The sequence below is a fragment of the Haliotis rubra genome, unplaced genomic scaffold (assembly GCF_003918875.1).
Source record: "Haliotis rubra isolate DU_JTF1 unplaced genomic scaffold, ASM391887v1 Scf232, whole genome shotgun sequence".
Classification (NCBI taxonomy): Eukaryota; Metazoa; Mollusca; class Gastropoda; order Lepetellida; family Haliotidae; genus Haliotis; species Haliotis rubra.
This window is the reverse complement of record NW_025766359.1, coordinates 744,439-763,477: the sequence shown is the minus strand read 5'-3', so window position 1 is coordinate 763,477 and position 19,039 is coordinate 744,439. Positions and strand designations below refer to the sequence as shown.

The 19,039-nt window shown below is 38.7% G+C and overlaps 1 protein-coding gene across 3 annotated transcripts in view; it reads right to left on the bottom strand.

Annotated features, from left to right (window-relative positions):
- Nucleotides 1-281: 281 nt before the first annotated feature.
- Nucleotides 282-19,039, bottom strand: part of LOC124278161 (sodium-dependent dopamine transporter-like) — an 89,482-nt gene continuing 70,724 nt past the window's right edge. For 2 of the 3 annotated variants that reach the window (XM_046713896.1, XM_046713894.1), the window contains exons 2-15: nt 9,705-9,801; nt 7,805-7,921; nt 7,264-7,395; nt 6,742-7,030; nt 6,087-6,219; nt 5,766-5,900; nt 5,483-5,586; nt 5,164-5,288; nt 4,556-4,668; nt 3,973-4,101; nt 3,608-3,707; nt 2,758-2,858; nt 2,022-2,192; nt 282-1,718 (exon numbers count right to left, since the gene is read on the bottom strand). In XM_046713896.1, coding sequence (XP_046569852.1) covers nt 1,581-1,718; nt 2,022-2,192; nt 2,758-2,858; nt 3,608-3,707; nt 3,973-4,101; nt 4,556-4,668; nt 5,164-5,288; nt 5,483-5,586; nt 5,766-5,900; nt 6,087-6,219; nt 6,742-7,030; nt 7,264-7,395; nt 7,805-7,919 — 1,785 coding nt within the window. In that variant the 5' untranslated portion in view covers nt 7,920-7,921; nt 9,705-9,801 and the 3' untranslated portion in view covers nt 282-1,580. Of the gene's footprint in view, nt 1,719-2,021; nt 2,193-2,757; nt 2,859-3,607; nt 3,708-3,972; nt 4,102-4,555; nt 4,669-5,163; nt 5,289-5,482; nt 5,587-5,765; nt 5,901-6,086; nt 6,220-6,741; nt 7,031-7,263; nt 7,396-7,804; nt 7,922-9,704; nt 9,802-14,993; nt 15,092-19,039 lie in introns of all 3 variants that reach the window. The other variant, XM_046713895.1, reaches the window with a different exon arrangement.

Sequence of the window (19,039 nt, the reverse complement as noted above, 5' to 3'; positions counted from 1 at the left end):
AAGTACACTTCCAGGCATTTCGTACACGTGCTGTGTAGAAGTACACTGTCAGGCATTTCGTCTACGTTGTGTGTAGAAGTACACTGTCAGGCATTTCGTCCACGTGGTGTGTTGAGGTACACTGTCAGGCATTTCGTCCTCTACGGTGGAGGGTAGAAGTACACAGTCAAGCATTTCGTCATCCAGGCTTAGAGTAAAACTACAGTATGTCCTCCACGCGGAGCGTAGAGGTATATTTGATCTCAATCAGTGTATCGGGTATTAAGAAAATGACTACATTCCATCATAGTCTTTTATTATTGCGTAATATTCTATAAAGGAGTACAAGGATGTTGTAATTGTCCTACTGTATGAAACACTGTTCACAAAAAGTTAGTAGAAACGTTAGTGAAAAAGGACATATAGCAATATGGAATCAGTGTTGAGACAAGGATCACAAACAAACTAACTGACGAAGTAAATTGTATGTTATCATGGAAATCGATCCTCCGGTTGAAGGAGGAAATTGGTTCCGCAGGCGCAAGAACGCAAAGTCGTTGGTTTTCATTCTGCCTTAATTTTATGTTCTTCGTTGCTAATCCCAGATGCTGGATCTCCTGATTGCATGTATGCTCCTGGTATGTCAGTGCAATTTAGTGCTCAGTGTACAAACAAAGTGGTAATAAAAGTGACTGAATCATCGCTATCATCTTAAGAAATATCTTGTCTGAGCATGATCCCTGTACGATTTCGACTGTATCAAGAGAATGTGTTAATGGGTCACTGCTAAGTAGTGATGATACCAGGTGTTCGCGAAAAGGGAAGCTCGGCATCAAGAGAAGGTTGACTATTTAAAAGTTCAAGTCATTATGATTTTTTTTTAGTTTTCAGTATTTTGTGTGCAAAGGTTTACATATGACAAAGCATATGTGTACACAGGGTGAGATCATTGGTGAAGTACAAGGAACTGGTATTTTTACCGATATTAAACAACATGAGATCATTGATATACTAAAGGTCAACGGATCTTTTCGACCAAATTCTCTTACTTTCCTTTGGTGTGGAAAACCGAGTCATGTGCTCAATTTATAATGATATCAGATCAACAAGAATATAAAAATGCTAACCTCTTGCCTTAGTCGGAAATGTCACTTAGATACTATCACTTATGACGCCCAGCATTTTCACAAACTGTTTTCTGTGTAAACAATAGGGACATATGCTTTCACTTCAACAAAGTTAGTCACGTGTACAAGCTTGACAAATGAAAGATTTTAACAACAACGAACTCGGTTCTCTACAGAGACTGTAAAACAATTTGCATCACTGCACGGAGAAGCATTTAGAAGCTGGTATGAAGAACAGATACGAATGTTAATGGATAGACAATGTCCTTATTGCAACGAATGCGACGTTTCGGTGTTGATGCTAACACCATTATCAAGCAAGTGATGTGTAAGCATCTACACCGAAACGTCACAGCCATTGCAATAAAGCAGTTGTCTGTCCATAAAAATCGTTCCTGTTCAATTTGCATCACTTGAGGATTTCACCCGTCGTGAGATAACTGAAACTGTGTTCAAAGTGTCGATGACCCTAGATCACGCATTCAGCGTCGGTTCTGATGGAAGATTTGCCTCGTGTTCGGGCGCCATGGGCTGAAGGACTTCATCTGTGGTGCAGTCACTTGACGTCCTCTGTATCCAGGACGTATTGGGAACCAAGGCATGTTTCAGTTTCTGGAACGTCGTTTATTGTATCAATGCACAATGATACACTTAATACTTTGTGAACTTTGACAACATACAAAAGATCTATTTTGTTGTTTATCGGGCCGGATAAGAAAACAAATGGTTGACTCAGTAGCACTTACTACTTTTGGATGTAGTGTTGACTAAGCTATAAAATGGTCGGAATCCTTCGAGGTTCGTACTATGCTATTCTGCAAATATGATTGCTTGCTGATGCTATTCTTACATCTCAAGAAAGTTTTAAATGTTCAGATTTATGGACCTTTAAATGTGTGCGATTCAACCGTTTACCATTTTGAGGGTACTTCCACTTGACCTCAAGACTGTTAGGCAGAAAATGATAGGGAGTGGCACAAGGGAGCCAATAGACACCATCCAGCCAATTGCCGTTGCCCAGGGAGGAAAGTCGTAGTCCCCATACCTGGGTGGCCGATAGGAGTACAAGGAATAGATGAAGATTACCTGCAAACATAGTGAGCAAATCATAAATGCAGATACATCTCCTGGATTGTGAATTGTCATTTCGACACCGCTATTGCAATTCTAAAGCGCAACCTTCTTGTTTCCACGACTTGAAACCGATCAAACACATCTAAGACGAGCTGGGAAGACGAGTGCTACTGTAGATGAATCAAACCCAGACCTTGTAAAACGGACAATCACTCGTTGAACAATTGCGACGACTTCCGTCCCAGTAGGTCACACTTATTGTGGACTTCTAGTGTTTCAACAGTTAAATCAATGTGAAGTTCGCTTGGGCTTTCACTATGTTTCCAGTAGAATGTTGCTGTAATCCATTTATAACGGCCTGTATTGTTACCTGAATGATAGTAGTATGACACACATCTATTTCATAATAATGCAAACACTACTTCCATTACAGGATTCAATTGTCAAGTGTCAAATTGTTAACTTGGTTGAGTATATTTGTAATGAATTATGTTTACACCGGAGAGCACTTGGCATAAAGCTGCAATTGTCGTATTTAATGAAATATATTTAATTAAGAAATTGTTGTGAAGCAAACCAGCAGAAGCAGAGGGCAGATGAACTTGATAGAGATAATCATGACACGGGGAACAGACTTTCCCCACATGGAATTGATGTCCTCTTGAAGCCTTTCTGTGCCTGAAACGTACAATGGTCACACAGAGATCTGACAAATACCTTGCACTTGTTATCATAAAGTAAATAACTATCTGACGTTTATGGCTTGTGTGCATTTAACTGCAGTGTAAGTTTATTTAGCATGAATGTTGAAGAAGGTTGTGCCAATCACACCAGGAGAACTTACTGACGTCGTCTACGTATGTGCTCATCGTAGGTTATGACGGGGGCCCTTGGGACAGGGGGCGAGCCCTCCTGAAGAACTGAGAAGTACTGGTGCTGGATGTGAGACGCTTGGGACAATATAGGTTGTAGCCGTATCACAAAGTGCACATCAGAGGGAATTTTACCGTCATGACTACCGCTTACGTATTTCACGTGGGCAATAGACCCTATGTAAACACAATCCTCTGTCAGAACAACAGTTAGGCAACTTCAGATATTGCTTTAATTCTCTTTCAAGAATAACTTGTTGAAACAACGTCACCATTGATGTGAGGCATTACCAATATGAAACTACAAAGAAAACGTCCCACGAAAGTTTGTATCGTGTTACTGAGAAAGTGTAATCCCAAATATAACATTTGTTACATTTGAGCACTTTCTAAATGTCATTGTGAGTCAGAAAAATGTCAAGTGTGATGTCAAACTGGACCTTGTTAGCCAATCCATATGGCGTCTGAATGTGTGTTTAGACGAATAAAGTTCTTTTCTCGTTCAGAATCAGAGGTCACTTCTTTGTGCTTTGGCTCTCCCGTATCAGAACTTACCATAACACCAGCCAACAACAAGGCATTCCATAATGACAAAAATCGCAATAGAGGGAAAATATGTAAACCAGTCCACGAGCGTCAAAATGTATATTCCACCCTGAAATGTAGGAACGATAGATTGAAGGTTAACAATAATAATTAGTTCGGAGTCGCTTGAATGTTTTAATTGTTATTTGGAGTTCTGAATTTGCATATGCATTCACATCAAGGCAAATATATCACGATTGTGCTAAATGTTGATATTGGGTTCACTTAGGCGGTTCGTATTAATTTACAAATGCTTGCTGGCACCTTCATTTGTATTAATAAGTTATATAGACACATATTTCAATCTCAGGCAATGAAAATATACTACGTCTTACCTGTGTAATGTACAGCAGCGAGTAGAGAAAGTTGAGTACAATGATCGCTGCAGTGACAAGCCACCGACGTTCCGCTAGTCCTCGAAACTGGTCTCCTGCTGCAGCCACGACGATTTCAAATGCGGGAACCTGCCAATATAATATAACCTGATTGGATGACGTCAGAAAAAAGCGGTTAGTTCCTGATGTCATCGGTGTGTGTGTGTGTGTCAATATATATATATATATATATATACACACATATATATATATATATATATATATATATATATCAGTTATATATATAAAACAAGAATGCCTTTAGATTGTAGCAGTTACAGTATGACGTCATTGTAATGTGACGTCACAATAGGGATTCTAGAGCGACATGGTTAAAGCTCACCTATATGACGGCAGCATGTAACGTTTCACACCATGGTCTCACCTACACGGAGCTAGCAACTGTTGACATATACATAGTACTGCACCTATATGACGGCAGCATGTAACGTTTCACGATTGGATCACACAATCCAGTGATTGATATTGTCAGGAATGAACATCACATGTAAAACATATGGTAAGCTACTGAACAGAAAATCACCAGTGAATCAATCTCCAGTGTCATGAGCATCAGGAAGGTGAAGACCGCCCACACCTGGGGCAACGGGAGGTAAGTCAGGATTTGTGGGAAGACAATGAAAATCAGGTTGAATCCTGAAAATACAAAGACAATATTCATTAAGGATGTGTACAATGACACCTCAACAGAGGGTGTATCTGTGAGCTTTAGTGTTATGGATAGATGTGGTCTCATATAATATACAAGTATATATGTGGTGGTAGAAAGCTGTTACAAATATGGTCAAATTGTCAGTAACAGCAAATGACTGAAGTGCTAGTAAAGACCGCGACCGGATTGACAGTGGTTGTTACAAATTGTTGCTATTCATTATAGTCCTGCTGGCTTGACCTCCTCGTCTCAATTTAGAAATCAGCCAGCACCAAAGCCCTGTATGTATTTCTTTAATTTATGCAGCATGGAAACAGTCGAGTGTTGCCAGAATGAGTGTCGTCATATTACGACCGCTTCAGCTGAGGCAGACCTCGTTGTCGGTGCATGGTCATTGCATTACGAAACCATCGCATTCCGTGGACGTATAACGAGGGAGGCGAAACCCGTGAAGATATATATGTCAATGTAAGTCTCACCTGATGATTCAAAATCCGCGACAGACATACCCCTTTTGTAAGCAACATGCCCAATAACCGCGAAGAAAGCAAATCCAAACAGGATCGTGCTTATCATATCGATCAGTGTTACCTGGATAGCATCTCTGAAGAAGAGAAAAGATTTGAGAAAGTGAGTTGTTATCAGAAGATGGATATGTATCATGATGTTACTGTATCATACGTAATGATGACTATAATGATGCCGAAAATAACTGGTTTATTTTGTTGATAGTTAAAAAGAATATACTGTCGAAATTAAAAAATAAAAAACCTTGCACACATATATGGGTTTACGTACTTAAAGCAGTTATTGTTGAACCTACTGTGCCCGGACAGCGTGATGACACATCCGAATCCAATACCCAAGGAATATAAGGCGAAGCTGCAAGCCTCAATCCATATCTGAATAAAGAAGAGTACAGCATACGTCGTGTTGTAGAGACTTGAGGTCAACCCCAAAGTTATTCGCTTAACAGCCACGGCAGAAATAGGTTGAATCAAATTCAATGGTGTTTCTTCAGATTTTATCTTTGAAATAAATATTTATGAGAATTTTAGTTTTGCAGCAATTAAACTCTTACCTTGGGTTCAAGAAGTTTCTCAAACCGTGGGTAGACGTAATAATAAATTCCCTCAGCAGATCCGGGAAGTAGACAACCACGGACGAGGAAGACGAACATGAGCATGTATGGCACCGCCACGGTGACGTATACCAGCTGAAATGACATCATTGAACCATTTAAGTCTTGCTGCTGGAGGGTGACATAGTCATTCAACGACTTTTTACATTCAGGAATCACCAGCTTGATTAACGTATCCTTTACGTTGCTTCTACAGGTATTATGTCAGCAACGTGTGAACTAGTATTATGAACAATATCATTATGCTTTCATTGACAGTACCTTGCCAGAGACCCTGATTCCCTTGAATACACACAGGAATAACGTGACGTAGGTAATGAGAAGGCAGACAGCTATTGGCCATCGTAGCCCGCCGATTGTCTCTAATCCATCCGTAACTTGTAGCACTTGTAATCTTATGAAAGAGACAAAATAATATCATGCGTTTATTATTTGCGTATATTAGCCTTTATTAGGCATCTATAAATTATCTAAAATGAAACACTAACATTTAAAGCTGACGGTTTCAAATAAGTTTACTTGTGACACCATCGGTTACCTGGAAACGCCGACACAGAAACTTGGTCATCCGTTTGAAAAAGATATGAATACCTTCTACATTATAACAGCCAGTAGACATTGTATTCTCTCCAAAAATAGAAATCAGATCTCCTATCATGCCATTGGACCATATCATGGAAAGTCATGTAATATTATGTGCCTCGTTTTTAATTTAGTTGTATAATCATTAGATTATTCCTGTAATTACCTCAGGGGTGGTGTGGTAGCCTAATGGTTAAAGCGTTGGCTCGTCACGCCGATTACCTGGGTTCGAATCCCCACATGGGCACAATGTGTGAAGCCCATTTCTGGTGTCCCCCGCCGTGATGTTGCTGGAATATTGCTAAAAGCGGCGTAAAAACCAAACTGTAATTACCTCCAGAACTCCTCTGTAGCAGTCATCCCGGCGACAGAGGTAATATTAGTGGGGTCTGCATCATACATGACACGGGTAGAATTGGTCAGCATTTCTGTGTCCTCAGTTAAAGTGCTGTTGTCATCACTGGTATGAGATATACACGTTTCCGTATTCCACGGGTTGCCACAGTGCCCCCACGGAAGGGACGGTGAAAAGGAGTTGTAGAAATAGTAGGCAAACCACGCAAAGATGACGCTGTAGGACGCCGTGTAGAGAAACATGATGATCACTGTTCCCACACCAATACCTGCAGCCAAAACATTAGATGCACACACAACTACTTCAGTCAGTTCCATCAGTTTGGTTTCACGCTCAGGATGGCATGTGTTTGCAGCTGTTTCCATACAATACTCACAGGCATGAAAACATACACACATCAAGTCAGTTGGATATGTTAATTCTGTACTTGCTTCACAACTCGCCGGTATATATTTATTTAGAAAGTACTTTTGTTACAACCATACCACAAGAACATGTTACCTTTAAACGGTGGACACAGGTTCCAAACGTTGACAGGTCCACTCTGCGAGTATTGTCCGATGACCATCTCCAGAAACACACAGGGAATGGTTCCGATAATAGTAAACATTACGAACGGGATCAGGAATGCACCTACAGAAAATATTGAGCATTGTGACAAAATAGAAATATGTTGCATTTTCCTGGTTTTGGACCGGTACTCTCTCGAACGCAACTAGTTAGTGCCAAGGCTGATGATCCTGAAATTCAAGTACTCACTACACGACCACTTTCTTTCTATGAATAAGGTTCAAGGTATTCTTCCTAAAAATGTCACAGTTACACGATTTGCGGACCAGATCTTTAACTGTGTGTCTACGTTCCAAAGCAGATTGTTGACAGGTAAGAATACGACAAGAGTGGGAGAATGAAGAGAGATGGATAGATAAATTGTAGGAGAAAGGTAAGAAATGAGCGACCATCAAGCATGAGATATATATGTGTAATCAAATGATGACTTATACAAAAGATTACACTATTCACAAAGTCGTTCACAGTTTACCTCCGCCATTACGCATACAAAGGTATGGGAACTTCACAAATGTCCCAGATCCAACTGCAAAGCCAAGCAAGACGATGACATAGTCCAGATGATGACGCCATCTTTCGTGAGCCATCTCTGTAATCACAAAATAACATGTTACTTGTATTAAGGACACTGAATAATTCCATTGATCGCAACCCCATGGGACTCAGGACTCGTAATGCTGTCAATCGCTCTTCAATGTCCTTCGCCGGGTGGCCCTCTGGGACCAAAAGCGTTATGACTGCTCTGTACTCAAGCTGGAAACTAGCGACACGTGCATGTCAATATTACGTTTATGTGAATGATACAATATCTTCAATATCACACAGTTATTCTAGGCTTAAATCTTTTTGATAGCCCTCGTATGATTGCTGGAATAGGCATGAAATACGACAGACAGTCACAAATCATTCCGTGGATGTGTAATAAAATCGTGGTTTATTCACTCAGGTCTTGTGTTGTGTGTGGGTTGGTATGGTGGTACCTCTTGCCAAGCGAGCTGATTCCCCAAACACTCGCACTTTAATAGATCTGCCACAGTCTACAAGGCTTACGTTATCCAATGTTCAGGTGTAGGATTCTTAGGTCTGTCACAAAGTGCACTGCATAGGAATCCCATTCTCACCTCAATGATCCTCCTGTCACAAACTGAAGGCCTATTATTCAGTATGTTTTCTTTTCTCTTTATCGCACGTACAGGGGTTTTATGTAAAAAAACGAGTATCAGCAACGTGATCATGACATGTGAAAGTTTAATGAGTTGCAACAGTTGCACAAGCCTTGTGCCCTAGTCGTCTGTCAATACACAGTCTGATGACTCATGTGCTACAGACGGGAAAAGCTGCAGATGGCCCAGGGCCTGGGGCACCGTGAATGATGTCAAACAAATATGACGTTCAAATAAAAAATACATCACCTCCACTGGCAGACACCACTAGTGTCAACACGGACCAGATTGAATCGTCTGCCTGTCATCTAGTCGACCATGTACAGGACATTTGCTAACACAGTTATACCCTGCTCAGCGTTTTCGATGGGTCCGCAGATACAACCAGTGGCGATGGCAGGGTACAGGTGTGTGCCGGAGGAGGGGTTAACGTCACGTACAGTGTTGTGTTAGTGAGTGAGTTTAGTTTTACACCGCCTTTAGCAATATCACGGCGGGGGACACCAGAAATGGGCTTCACACATTGTACCCATGTGGGGAATCGAACCCGAGTCTTCAGCGTGACGAACGAACGCTTTAACCACCCGGCTACCCCACCGCCCCGTTGTGTTGTGTTGGTGGATGTTGACCGATTTGGAAGGAGAAAGGGTAATGGATATAGGAGCATTTTGTGCCAACGGTCGATATCAGTTGATTATGACCATGGTCCAGAGGAATCTTACAGTACCGGGACCAGGTCTGTTCGCCATTAATGCAGCTAAATGGTCTTGGACTGACATTTCAACCTGACAGGGCTACTGCATAGACTCCCCTTCCCGTTCCATTGCGAGAACTTGGGCAGTTATTCGTTGACCGATGCTTTAAGTTTACCGATAGGTTCTCGTGTCCACGAGGAGACGTTGTGTTGCCATCACGGACAGCCTAGAAGGTTATTCACAGTGTCTGTTCATTAGAGAAAAGGTCAAGTTTGATCAGATTGTAGATGTTTTGAAGGGAATGGCGTTGTATAAGAACACGATGTGCTGGTCTTTAGTGTTACTACTGATTCCCAATGACATTTTACTTAATTTGTGAATCGGATAACACTTCTGTAAGTTTTCGTATCATTGAATTATTTCGAATATAGATTTCTTGGATACTATACTGTTTCAATTTGAAAGGCAACAGGCAACAACATGTACAGGAAGCCTTCTACAAACTGTTACCTACCATGCAACTTGAATGAAGTACGGAGTCAGACCCAGAAGTGATTCTGCAACTGAAAACTATCTTCTCACAGCGGAGCCCTCTATGCCAAAAGACTGATCTGGAAGCAAAAATTTAACATCTATATATTTTATGAGCGTTAATGGTTGTTAACAATTATAAAACAAAATACAACAAATAATTATATATAACAATTGTCACATGGTATCTACTGCCTTGTGTCAAGCCTTGTTCGGCAATGATCTTTACGGCCTGGCTGGCGATTGGAATAAACAGAGTGTCGGTTAAACTGTTAAATGTAATTATATGAATATTTAGTGGAGTACGCCAGCTGGCTCCAGATGGAAAACACAGCACGTTTGTCAAAACTCTATCACATCTCGCCGTTCATATATTGTGTCATAGTCGATGTCAGTAAAATACCAAATTTCAACCTCCGTGGTCCCTTAGATTTCTGTATCGTGTTCTTGTATCCAATATTACTATACATAAATTAAATATTGAATCAAATATTTCAAAACTAGTCTTAGGTTATTGGCTTCTCGCCAAGTGTGTGAATACTGAATACACAGTCTGAGTCTTTACATGATGTCTTCTGGAGTGAGAATAAAGTCAGAAAGGGATGCCAGTTGTTGAATCAAATAATGAGCCTTGAAGAGGCAGAATTGGCCACCATAACCTCTTTTACTTCTTTACTTTGCTATCAAATACAGTCGGACCTTTCCTCAACGGGGAGGAAGAACATGATCCTGGACCTCTTAGCACAGATCCCCAACACCTCTTACTCGTCGCCTTTTCATGTATGACCTTGAACTGCTTGGCAATGAGGAACCAACATTGGAAAAACACAGATTCTCCTTGTCTTGTGATTTTTTAATAACATTTTGACTCAGACATCCATCCATGGTACCACCCAGAATATAGAGGGCGTCCTGGAAAATGATAATAATAACGTTCTTCAGAAAAGTTCCATGTACAGCCTCAGAGGCATCCAGATCCACAAACCTCACCTTGTCGCTTTTGGTATATTCAATAAAATACATATCATTAAAGTTTCTGTCCCTTTTGACACCACTGTCATTGACATGATCCTGGAAAAACATGACTATTATGCCGACCTCCCCTATGTTATGTCACCCTTGCATCCCGAGTACCGCGCTGTCACCCCCTTTGTCCTTGGTGATTTAGCTTTCATGACAGTAACACTGGCAGAGTATCCGAGTTTGCTGCCAGGAACATATCTGGGTAACGCAGCGGGCTGCAGCGTTGGAAACATAACCTGTCGCTACTGATTAGCGGACAGACAGACAGATTGTTTATTAAAGTTTCACCTCAAAATAAAATAGATTCAGTACCCAAAAAAATAAAAGTTGAGCCACTCCTATAAGGGAACATGAAGTTAGAAACGGATTCGGGATTGGGGATTCGAATCCCGAATCTGAATATTTTTTTCACGTTTGGGATTCGAATTCCGAATCTGAATATTTTTTCACATTTGGGATTCGAATGATGAATCTGAATTTTTTGTTCATTTTCGGGATTCCAATCCCGAATCTGAATATTTTTTCCATATTCGGTATTTTTTGCACATTCGACACTCGGCATTCGGTATTTGAACTCTTATATTTCATCCCCCTTCTAAAGTACTAGGTGCTCGTTGTATACCTGGGTAACTACAGTTTCCGATATTTCAACCTCAAATCTGAGTGTTCTCAACATTCGGTTTTCCGATATTTCAACCTCAAATCTGAGTTTTCTCAACATTCGGGTTTCCGATATTTCAACCTCAAATCTGAGTTTTCTCAACATTCGGGTTTCAGGATTTGCATCCCGATTCTGAATATTTTTTTCACAATTGAGATTCGAATCCCGAATCTGAATATTTTTTCACATTCGGGATTCGAATGATAAATCTGAATATTTTTTTTTCATATTCGGGATACATACATACATACGAACATACTCAAACATGCATGCAAACATATACACATATCAGCAAATACATTTAAACATAAAAAATACTAATAAAATGTTAAGAATTACCCAACTGTATGTAAAGTACACCCATGAAACATTTTAGATATAGTATTAGCCAACAATATATTAAATTCAAAGTTTTGAAGACTCTTTACATTAATGAATAAATTATATATATCTTCATGGGTACATTATACAAACTGAGAGAGAGGGTAAATAAGTCGTATGTAAGATTATAATAAAAGTCACATTCACACAAGAAATGTATTTCATTTTCGACCTTTCCGCAAAAGGGACAGGTTCTCAGGTGAATAGGAGTAGGGGGGTTAGAAAAACGTGCTGTTTCAATATACATCGTAATTACAATATGAGATATTCATAGGTGGGTTGAGACAACAGATGGATTGTTCATCGGTCTGAATAGTGCCCCAGTATCCATTTTCGCTGTAGCTAACCATTCTTTGGATAGTGTACAACATTATCTTTGTTCGCATCGTAGTTTGCAGGTTTCATTACATCACACAACCTCACTGATGCTGCAGTAGCTTCACATGTCACCACCTAACTTTAGTGATAAAAATGCAAGTTTTTTCAAACATACATTAGTCTCCACAAACCCGTATTTAGAAATACTATGGTTAGTTGGATAAATGCCAAACTTCATCCCTTCGTTCATTCATCATGCATTCATTCATTGGTTCCTGTGACTGGTTCTATAATGTAGGATGAGCGACTTATTGGACGTTTCTGCTGAATGAAGAAATATCGTTTTTGAGGTTTTATTTTGCTTACATGTACAATATTGGGGAATTCGAATTCCAAATTTTGACAAGTGAAGGTGCAAAGAGTATAGTTACAAGGACGGTAAAGTTCCGAGTTCCAAGTGTGTTAATACCCGCGAAGGTGCGGGTTAGAATTGGCCTTCGGTAAACCATGCTTGTTGGTATAGGCGACTAACGGGATCGGGTGGTAAGGCTCGCTGGCTTGGTTGACACGTGTCATCGGTTCCCCATTGCGCATATCGATGCTCATGCTATTGATCACTCGCTTGTCTGGTCCAGACTCGATTATTTACCAACCGCCGCCATATAGCTTGAATATTGCTGAGTGCGGCGTAAACCTAAACTCACTCACTCACTCTCCAAATGTGTTAATGAAATGCATGATAAGAGTTCAAATACCAAATACCGAATGCCCAATGGCGAATGCCGAATGTGCACAAGAAAAAACTGAACGTGAACAAAATGCAGATTCGGGATTCGAATCCCGAATATGAAAAAAAAATTCAGATTCATCATTCGAATCCCGAATATGAAAAAAAAATTCAGATTCATCATTCGAATCCCGAATGTGAAAAAATATTCAGATTTGGGATTCGAATCCCGAATGTGAAAAAGATATTCAGATTCGGGATTCAAATCCAGAAACCCAAGAAAACTCAGATTTGAGGTTGAAATATCGGAAACTGTAGTTACCCAGGTATACAACGAGCACCTAGTACTTTAGAAGGGGGATGAAATATAAGAGATCAAATACCGAATGCCGAGTGTCGAATGTGCAAAAATCCCAAATGTGAAAAAAATTCAGATTTGGGATTCGAATCCCGAATATGGAAAAAATATTCAGATTCAAATTCCGAATCTTAAAAAAATATTCAGATTCGGGATTCAAATCCAGAAACGCGAATGTTGAGAAAACTCAGATTTGAGGTTGAAATATCGGAAACTGTAGTTACCCAGGTATACAACGAGCACCTAGTACTTTAGAAGGGGGATGAAATATATGAGTTCAAAATACCGAATGCCGAGTGTCCAATGTGCAAAAATTCCGAATCTGAAAAAAAATTCAGATTCGAGATTCGAATCCCCAATCCCGAATCCGTTTCTTACTTCATGTTCCCCTCCTATAAGGAGTTATGAGGGACTAAGTTCTGTAAAATGTACACAAAGATGAAATATTATTGTATAAAACGATACATGTTATGATAAATGAGTGAGTGAATTAATATTTAACGCCACATCGGCAATATTTCAGCCATATCGGGACGAGGACAATGTAATTTATATCAATATAGAAAACAATAAATTGGGAAAATAAAAACCTGTCATCGAAGGACAGTAAAACTACTAGAATATGACAGCTCTTAATTTAAAACTAGTACGCTAACATAAAAATATATCACTATAGACAACAATACAATATAAAACCAGGCTATAGATCACCAGCTACTGAAGGCTGATCACCACACTAGGGACCGTGGGGACTTACAGTACCTTTGCTACCTGCATGGATTTACAACATCCCTTCAGCAGCTGACGATTGTAGAAAAAGTTGGCCAAACGTAAAGTCACCAAAATACTACGTTTTAAAAAAGTTGGTAAGTTTAAATGTACTTTGAAAGATTTGGGACTTACGTTATGATAAATGAATATAAACAATTAAAATATAAAGCTGAATTAGGTATTAGCAACTACACGGACAAGTTGTATGCACAACTGTGAACGATCAGCGGTGATTATGATCGTCTTGCGGTTTGGTTGGATATTTTACGGAGCCCAGGGATTGTGTTTGCAGTAGCATATGGTCACTATTTCGGTATAATAATCAGTTAAAACATAAAACAACTCATGATTACATTACTTTCACTTATTTTGTATATGGGATTATTGGGCGGAGGACATTTGATTCAATGCTTCAGTGTATATTTGAATCAATATGCCCGTGTGCCTCTTTGTTTGGTTTTTGAGAGTGATGTGAAGTGAAGCTGTGGTGATTTGTAGAAAATCCTGAACTGTAGGCTGGTGGTAAATGACTCATGGGAAACAGGTTTGATAGGAACAATTTGCAATCTTCATCCCTTGTTTCCGGCCACAGCTCGAGTTTTGCTGAAGTTGACAAACATCAACATCTACAAACGATACAGTGTGCCCATGACGCTTCAGATAAATAATAAACGAAAACACGGTGATTTGTTCGAGTGTGTCTACACGTATCTGGTTCAGTAAAATATATACATGATTAAAGTTAAGATAGGAAACTATGTTCCTTATTAATAGAAACTACAATGTAAAACAAAAATATCTTCACTTCCCGTTTCTGTTGAATAAATGTGCCATGAACGGATGATTTGCGCACTCCAAAACACGTTATTTGAACACTGAAAGTATGTATATATAATTTTATACTTTTGCCCACGAGGCCTTGAATACGAATAAACTTCTTCTTCTATGTTCCTTACTATCAGAAACTAAAATGTAAAATAAAAATATGACATATCGTCACGATTTGCGCACTCCAAAACATGCAGTTTATTACCTTCATGAACGCTGTTGTGAACGGGCGCGGTTTGTGATCCTGAAGAAGGAGCAGAGGATCTATTCCACTTGGACATACGATGGCAGTATGGTGTATATCTGTGAACAGTTGGAAGGACTCATTCGTATCTTTCAAAGAGAATCTGACCTCGACAAATATAGGCGTCAATAGTGACTTAAATGTGTTTCACATTCATGCTTGGCTTATATGTTAAAGGTATTCAAATATGTAAGTATGTAAATATATGTTTATTTATTAATTGTATGTACCATATAAACACACAACACATTCTGTCTTTCTTCTTGTTAATGTTTGTATTAAATTGTGTATATACTATTCTTAATCTCACCTTTAAAGTTTACAACTCTCAAGTTACATTTCCGAGTACACATGTATCCAAAACTGAATCACTGTATATATCCATTTTTCTTTCTTCCTCTTTAGAACAATTGAGAAATCCTGCATTGCCAACCTATGATATATAATCAAATTCATTGTCATGTCTGCAGATAACACGATTTGGTATCCGCACGTGTATCTACCAACATGAAATCAACAAGCCGTATGGGTAATGACATAACGCAACACCGTGCGGCGATCGGGTCATTCAACTGTTTCACGTGTTCTAGTAGCAATAAGAAATGTTCGAAAACCAGTAGCTTACTTGCTGACAAAAATGTACTAGTCAGGTTCCTATGTGTTGAAGCAGAAACTGTGTGTAATTTACTATTGTTGGAATTGAAAGATTGTTGCTTGTTTTTGTATTTATGTCTGCTTCAATCACAGGCTACAAATGTCAATATCATCCTGATTTTTCTATTGTTACTTTAGCTTGCTGGTGACCTAGAGTCTAACCCAGGACATATTGTTCAGGCAGACAACTTACTGTCAATTGTTCACTTGAATGCTAGAAGTATTCGTAACAAGCAATGTTATTTGTCGGATTTTTTATCTGAATACGATGTTGTTTGTTTCACGGAGACTCATTTAGACTCAAGCATATATAATGAAACAGTGGCCTGGGAAAAGTTTCATGACCCGATACGTAGAGATAGAAATGCTTTTGGGGGTGGTGTTATGATGTATATATCTCGACATTTATCTTTTGACAGACTTTCAAATCTTGAAAATATGTATGATGAATCTGTATGGGTTAAAATATTTCTTCCACAAAAACCATTATTCATTTGCACAGTTTACAGGCCTGAAAGTAATACTGACTGTTCTAATGTTGAAGATGCTTGCTGTGTATTTTATGAACGTTTTAACGATTATACCAAACAACGTATTCCTTCTAGAATTGTGATGATAAGATCTAATGACAAACCATGGTATGATTCAAATATTCGACGTGAAAGTAGGAAGCGGGGTCGACTGAGGAAAAAAGCTAGGAGAACACGGAAGGAAACTGATGTTATGAAATACAAAAAACAGCGTAATAAAGTTAATATGAAATGTTATGCAATAGAACATTTTTATTCAAATTTGTATTCGAACTTTATGGTGAAAATAGATCATCATATTGGAAAATGTTCCGCAGTTTGATCAAGACGTCAGGTTCTGCCCCCTTCATTCCCGCTTTGAAAAGAAATGCAGATGAAGGTTGTCCACCAGCTTTTTCAGATTTTGATAAAACTAATATGTTAAATGAATATTTTGAGTCTATATCTAATTTAAATGGTGCAGATACAACTTGCTTACCACATTTTGACAAGCGTACCGATGCGGTATTGGAAAACATTAAAATCGAAGTTAATAAGGATTCAGATATCATTAAATGTCTACCTCTTAAGAAAGCTGCTGGGCCAGACCAGATTAGTCACCACTTACTCAGAAAAACTGTTAATTCCATAAGTCCAGTCCTGTGCATAGTATTTAACATGTCACTAAATTTGTGTGTGTATCCTAGCCAATGGGAGTATGCAAATGTTATGCCCTTATTCAAGAAAGGTGACCATTCGGTTGTATCAACCTATCGCCCAATTTCACTTATTAGTTGTGATGGGAAGTTGTTTAAGCATGTTTATAATTTCTTTGTGTCAAACGATTTGTTTTTACAAATATCAGTGTGGCTTCCGGGGATGTCATTCTACTGTTCATCAACTTGTAGAAATTTATGATCAAATTTGTACATCACTCGATAACAAAGAATACTATTGTATGGTCTTTTGCGATGTATCAAAGGCCTTTGACAGAGTTTGGCACAGAGGGCTTATGCTTAAATTAGAGATGTACGGAGTCAGTGGAAAACTCCTTGATTGGTTTAATAGTTATGTAACTGATCGCAATCAATCAGTCTTTGTTAATGGGTCGTTATCCAAGCCTATGGTGTTGAAAGCAGGAGTTCCCCAGGGATCAGTTTTAGGCCCATTTCTTTTTATTGTGTATGTACATGAGATAGCTGATAAGCTACATTGTATAACTCGGCTTTTCGCTGACGATACTACACTGGGAACTTTATCAAAGGACAAACAAGTGATGGAAAGAGCCATGAATGAAAATCTAGAAATATTAAGCGATTGGGCAAAGGTCTGGTTAATTTCTTACAATCCGGAAAAAACTGAAGCTATATTATTTACTTTGAAAGATGGCCGAAAAGACATTAATTTGAACTTTGATAACTGCAATATAAAAACAATCGATTTTCATAAACATCTGGGTTTAATCTTCACGTCTAACGGGAATTGGCATCATCATATTGAAAACATTATTAAAAAGATATCTAAAATGATTTGAGCATTTCGGAAATTAAGGTTCCTACTAAATAGCACAACACTAGCGAAAATATATACTGTATTTATAAGGCCATACTTTGAGTATGGGAGGTATGGGATGGATGTTTAATTGAACAAGCTAATAGATTAGAAAAACTTCAACTTGAAGCAGCGCGCATAGTTACTGGTCTTCCAAGATATGCATCTTCCAGTTCATTGTATTATGCAACGGGATGGGATTTACTTTCTGAGAGAAGGAGAAGACGCAATTTACATTATTTTATAAAATTCAAAAAGGTCTGACACCAGTTTTTCTTCAAGATTTACTTCCACCTGTAGTAGGCAACCAGACAAGTTATGAGTTCAGAAACTCCAATAACTTTAGTCAACCATATGCATATACAAGACTGAGGTACTCAACGTTATCTTTTATTCCATCAACTAAGTTCAATTGTGGAATAATATTCCCTTAGCTATTAGAAATTGCGACTCTGTTGCCTCGTTTAAATCTTATATCCACGTGAAGGAAAAATGCGCACCTTTATATTATTCATATGGAATAAGGAAGTTCAATGTTATGCACACTAGATTAAGATATATGACGAGTACACTTAATTATGATTTATATAGAATAAATGCAAAAAATTACGCAACATGTCAATGAGGCCATAGATGTGAAAATGTTTTTCATTACTTCCTTGAATGTCCATTGTATACTATTCAAAGACATAAACTGTTAAAATCTTTAGAACATATTGTCAAACATAGAACACTGATTGATATTAATCTTATCTTACATGGCAATGAAGGTCTCTCAATCACTGAAAACCAGAATGTTTTCAAATATGTACATATCTATATCTCTCAAACAAAACGCTTTCTCGGTTAACATCTGTTGTACATATCCTGGCCTATGTCTGTCACTTGTGTACTTTGTTGTAAAATGAATTGTTTAATTATCTGGAGAGGGCTTTTCTAAGTTGGATGACTTGTGCCCAATCCTTTTCTTGAATGAATAAAATATGTTTAAAACAAAACACAGTCGAGAGGTTCTTCACAATTGTTGAATACTTAAACCGTCAAGTCACCATCAATAATTAACGAAAGTCTCGCGCATGCGCGTGGTCAGACCCATACCTTTATCGATCCTTAAAATACACGGGTGATTAAATATCTTCAACGAGGGGCAGCCTTTAGTCGTTGTAACAATAATCCCTGGTAAATAAGCAATGAACGAACATGAAGTCTTTTCAACTATCAGACGTGAGAGTCAGCTGTGATGTATAGATGACAAATGCCACACTCTGACAAGACAATCAGTAAAACAATAAA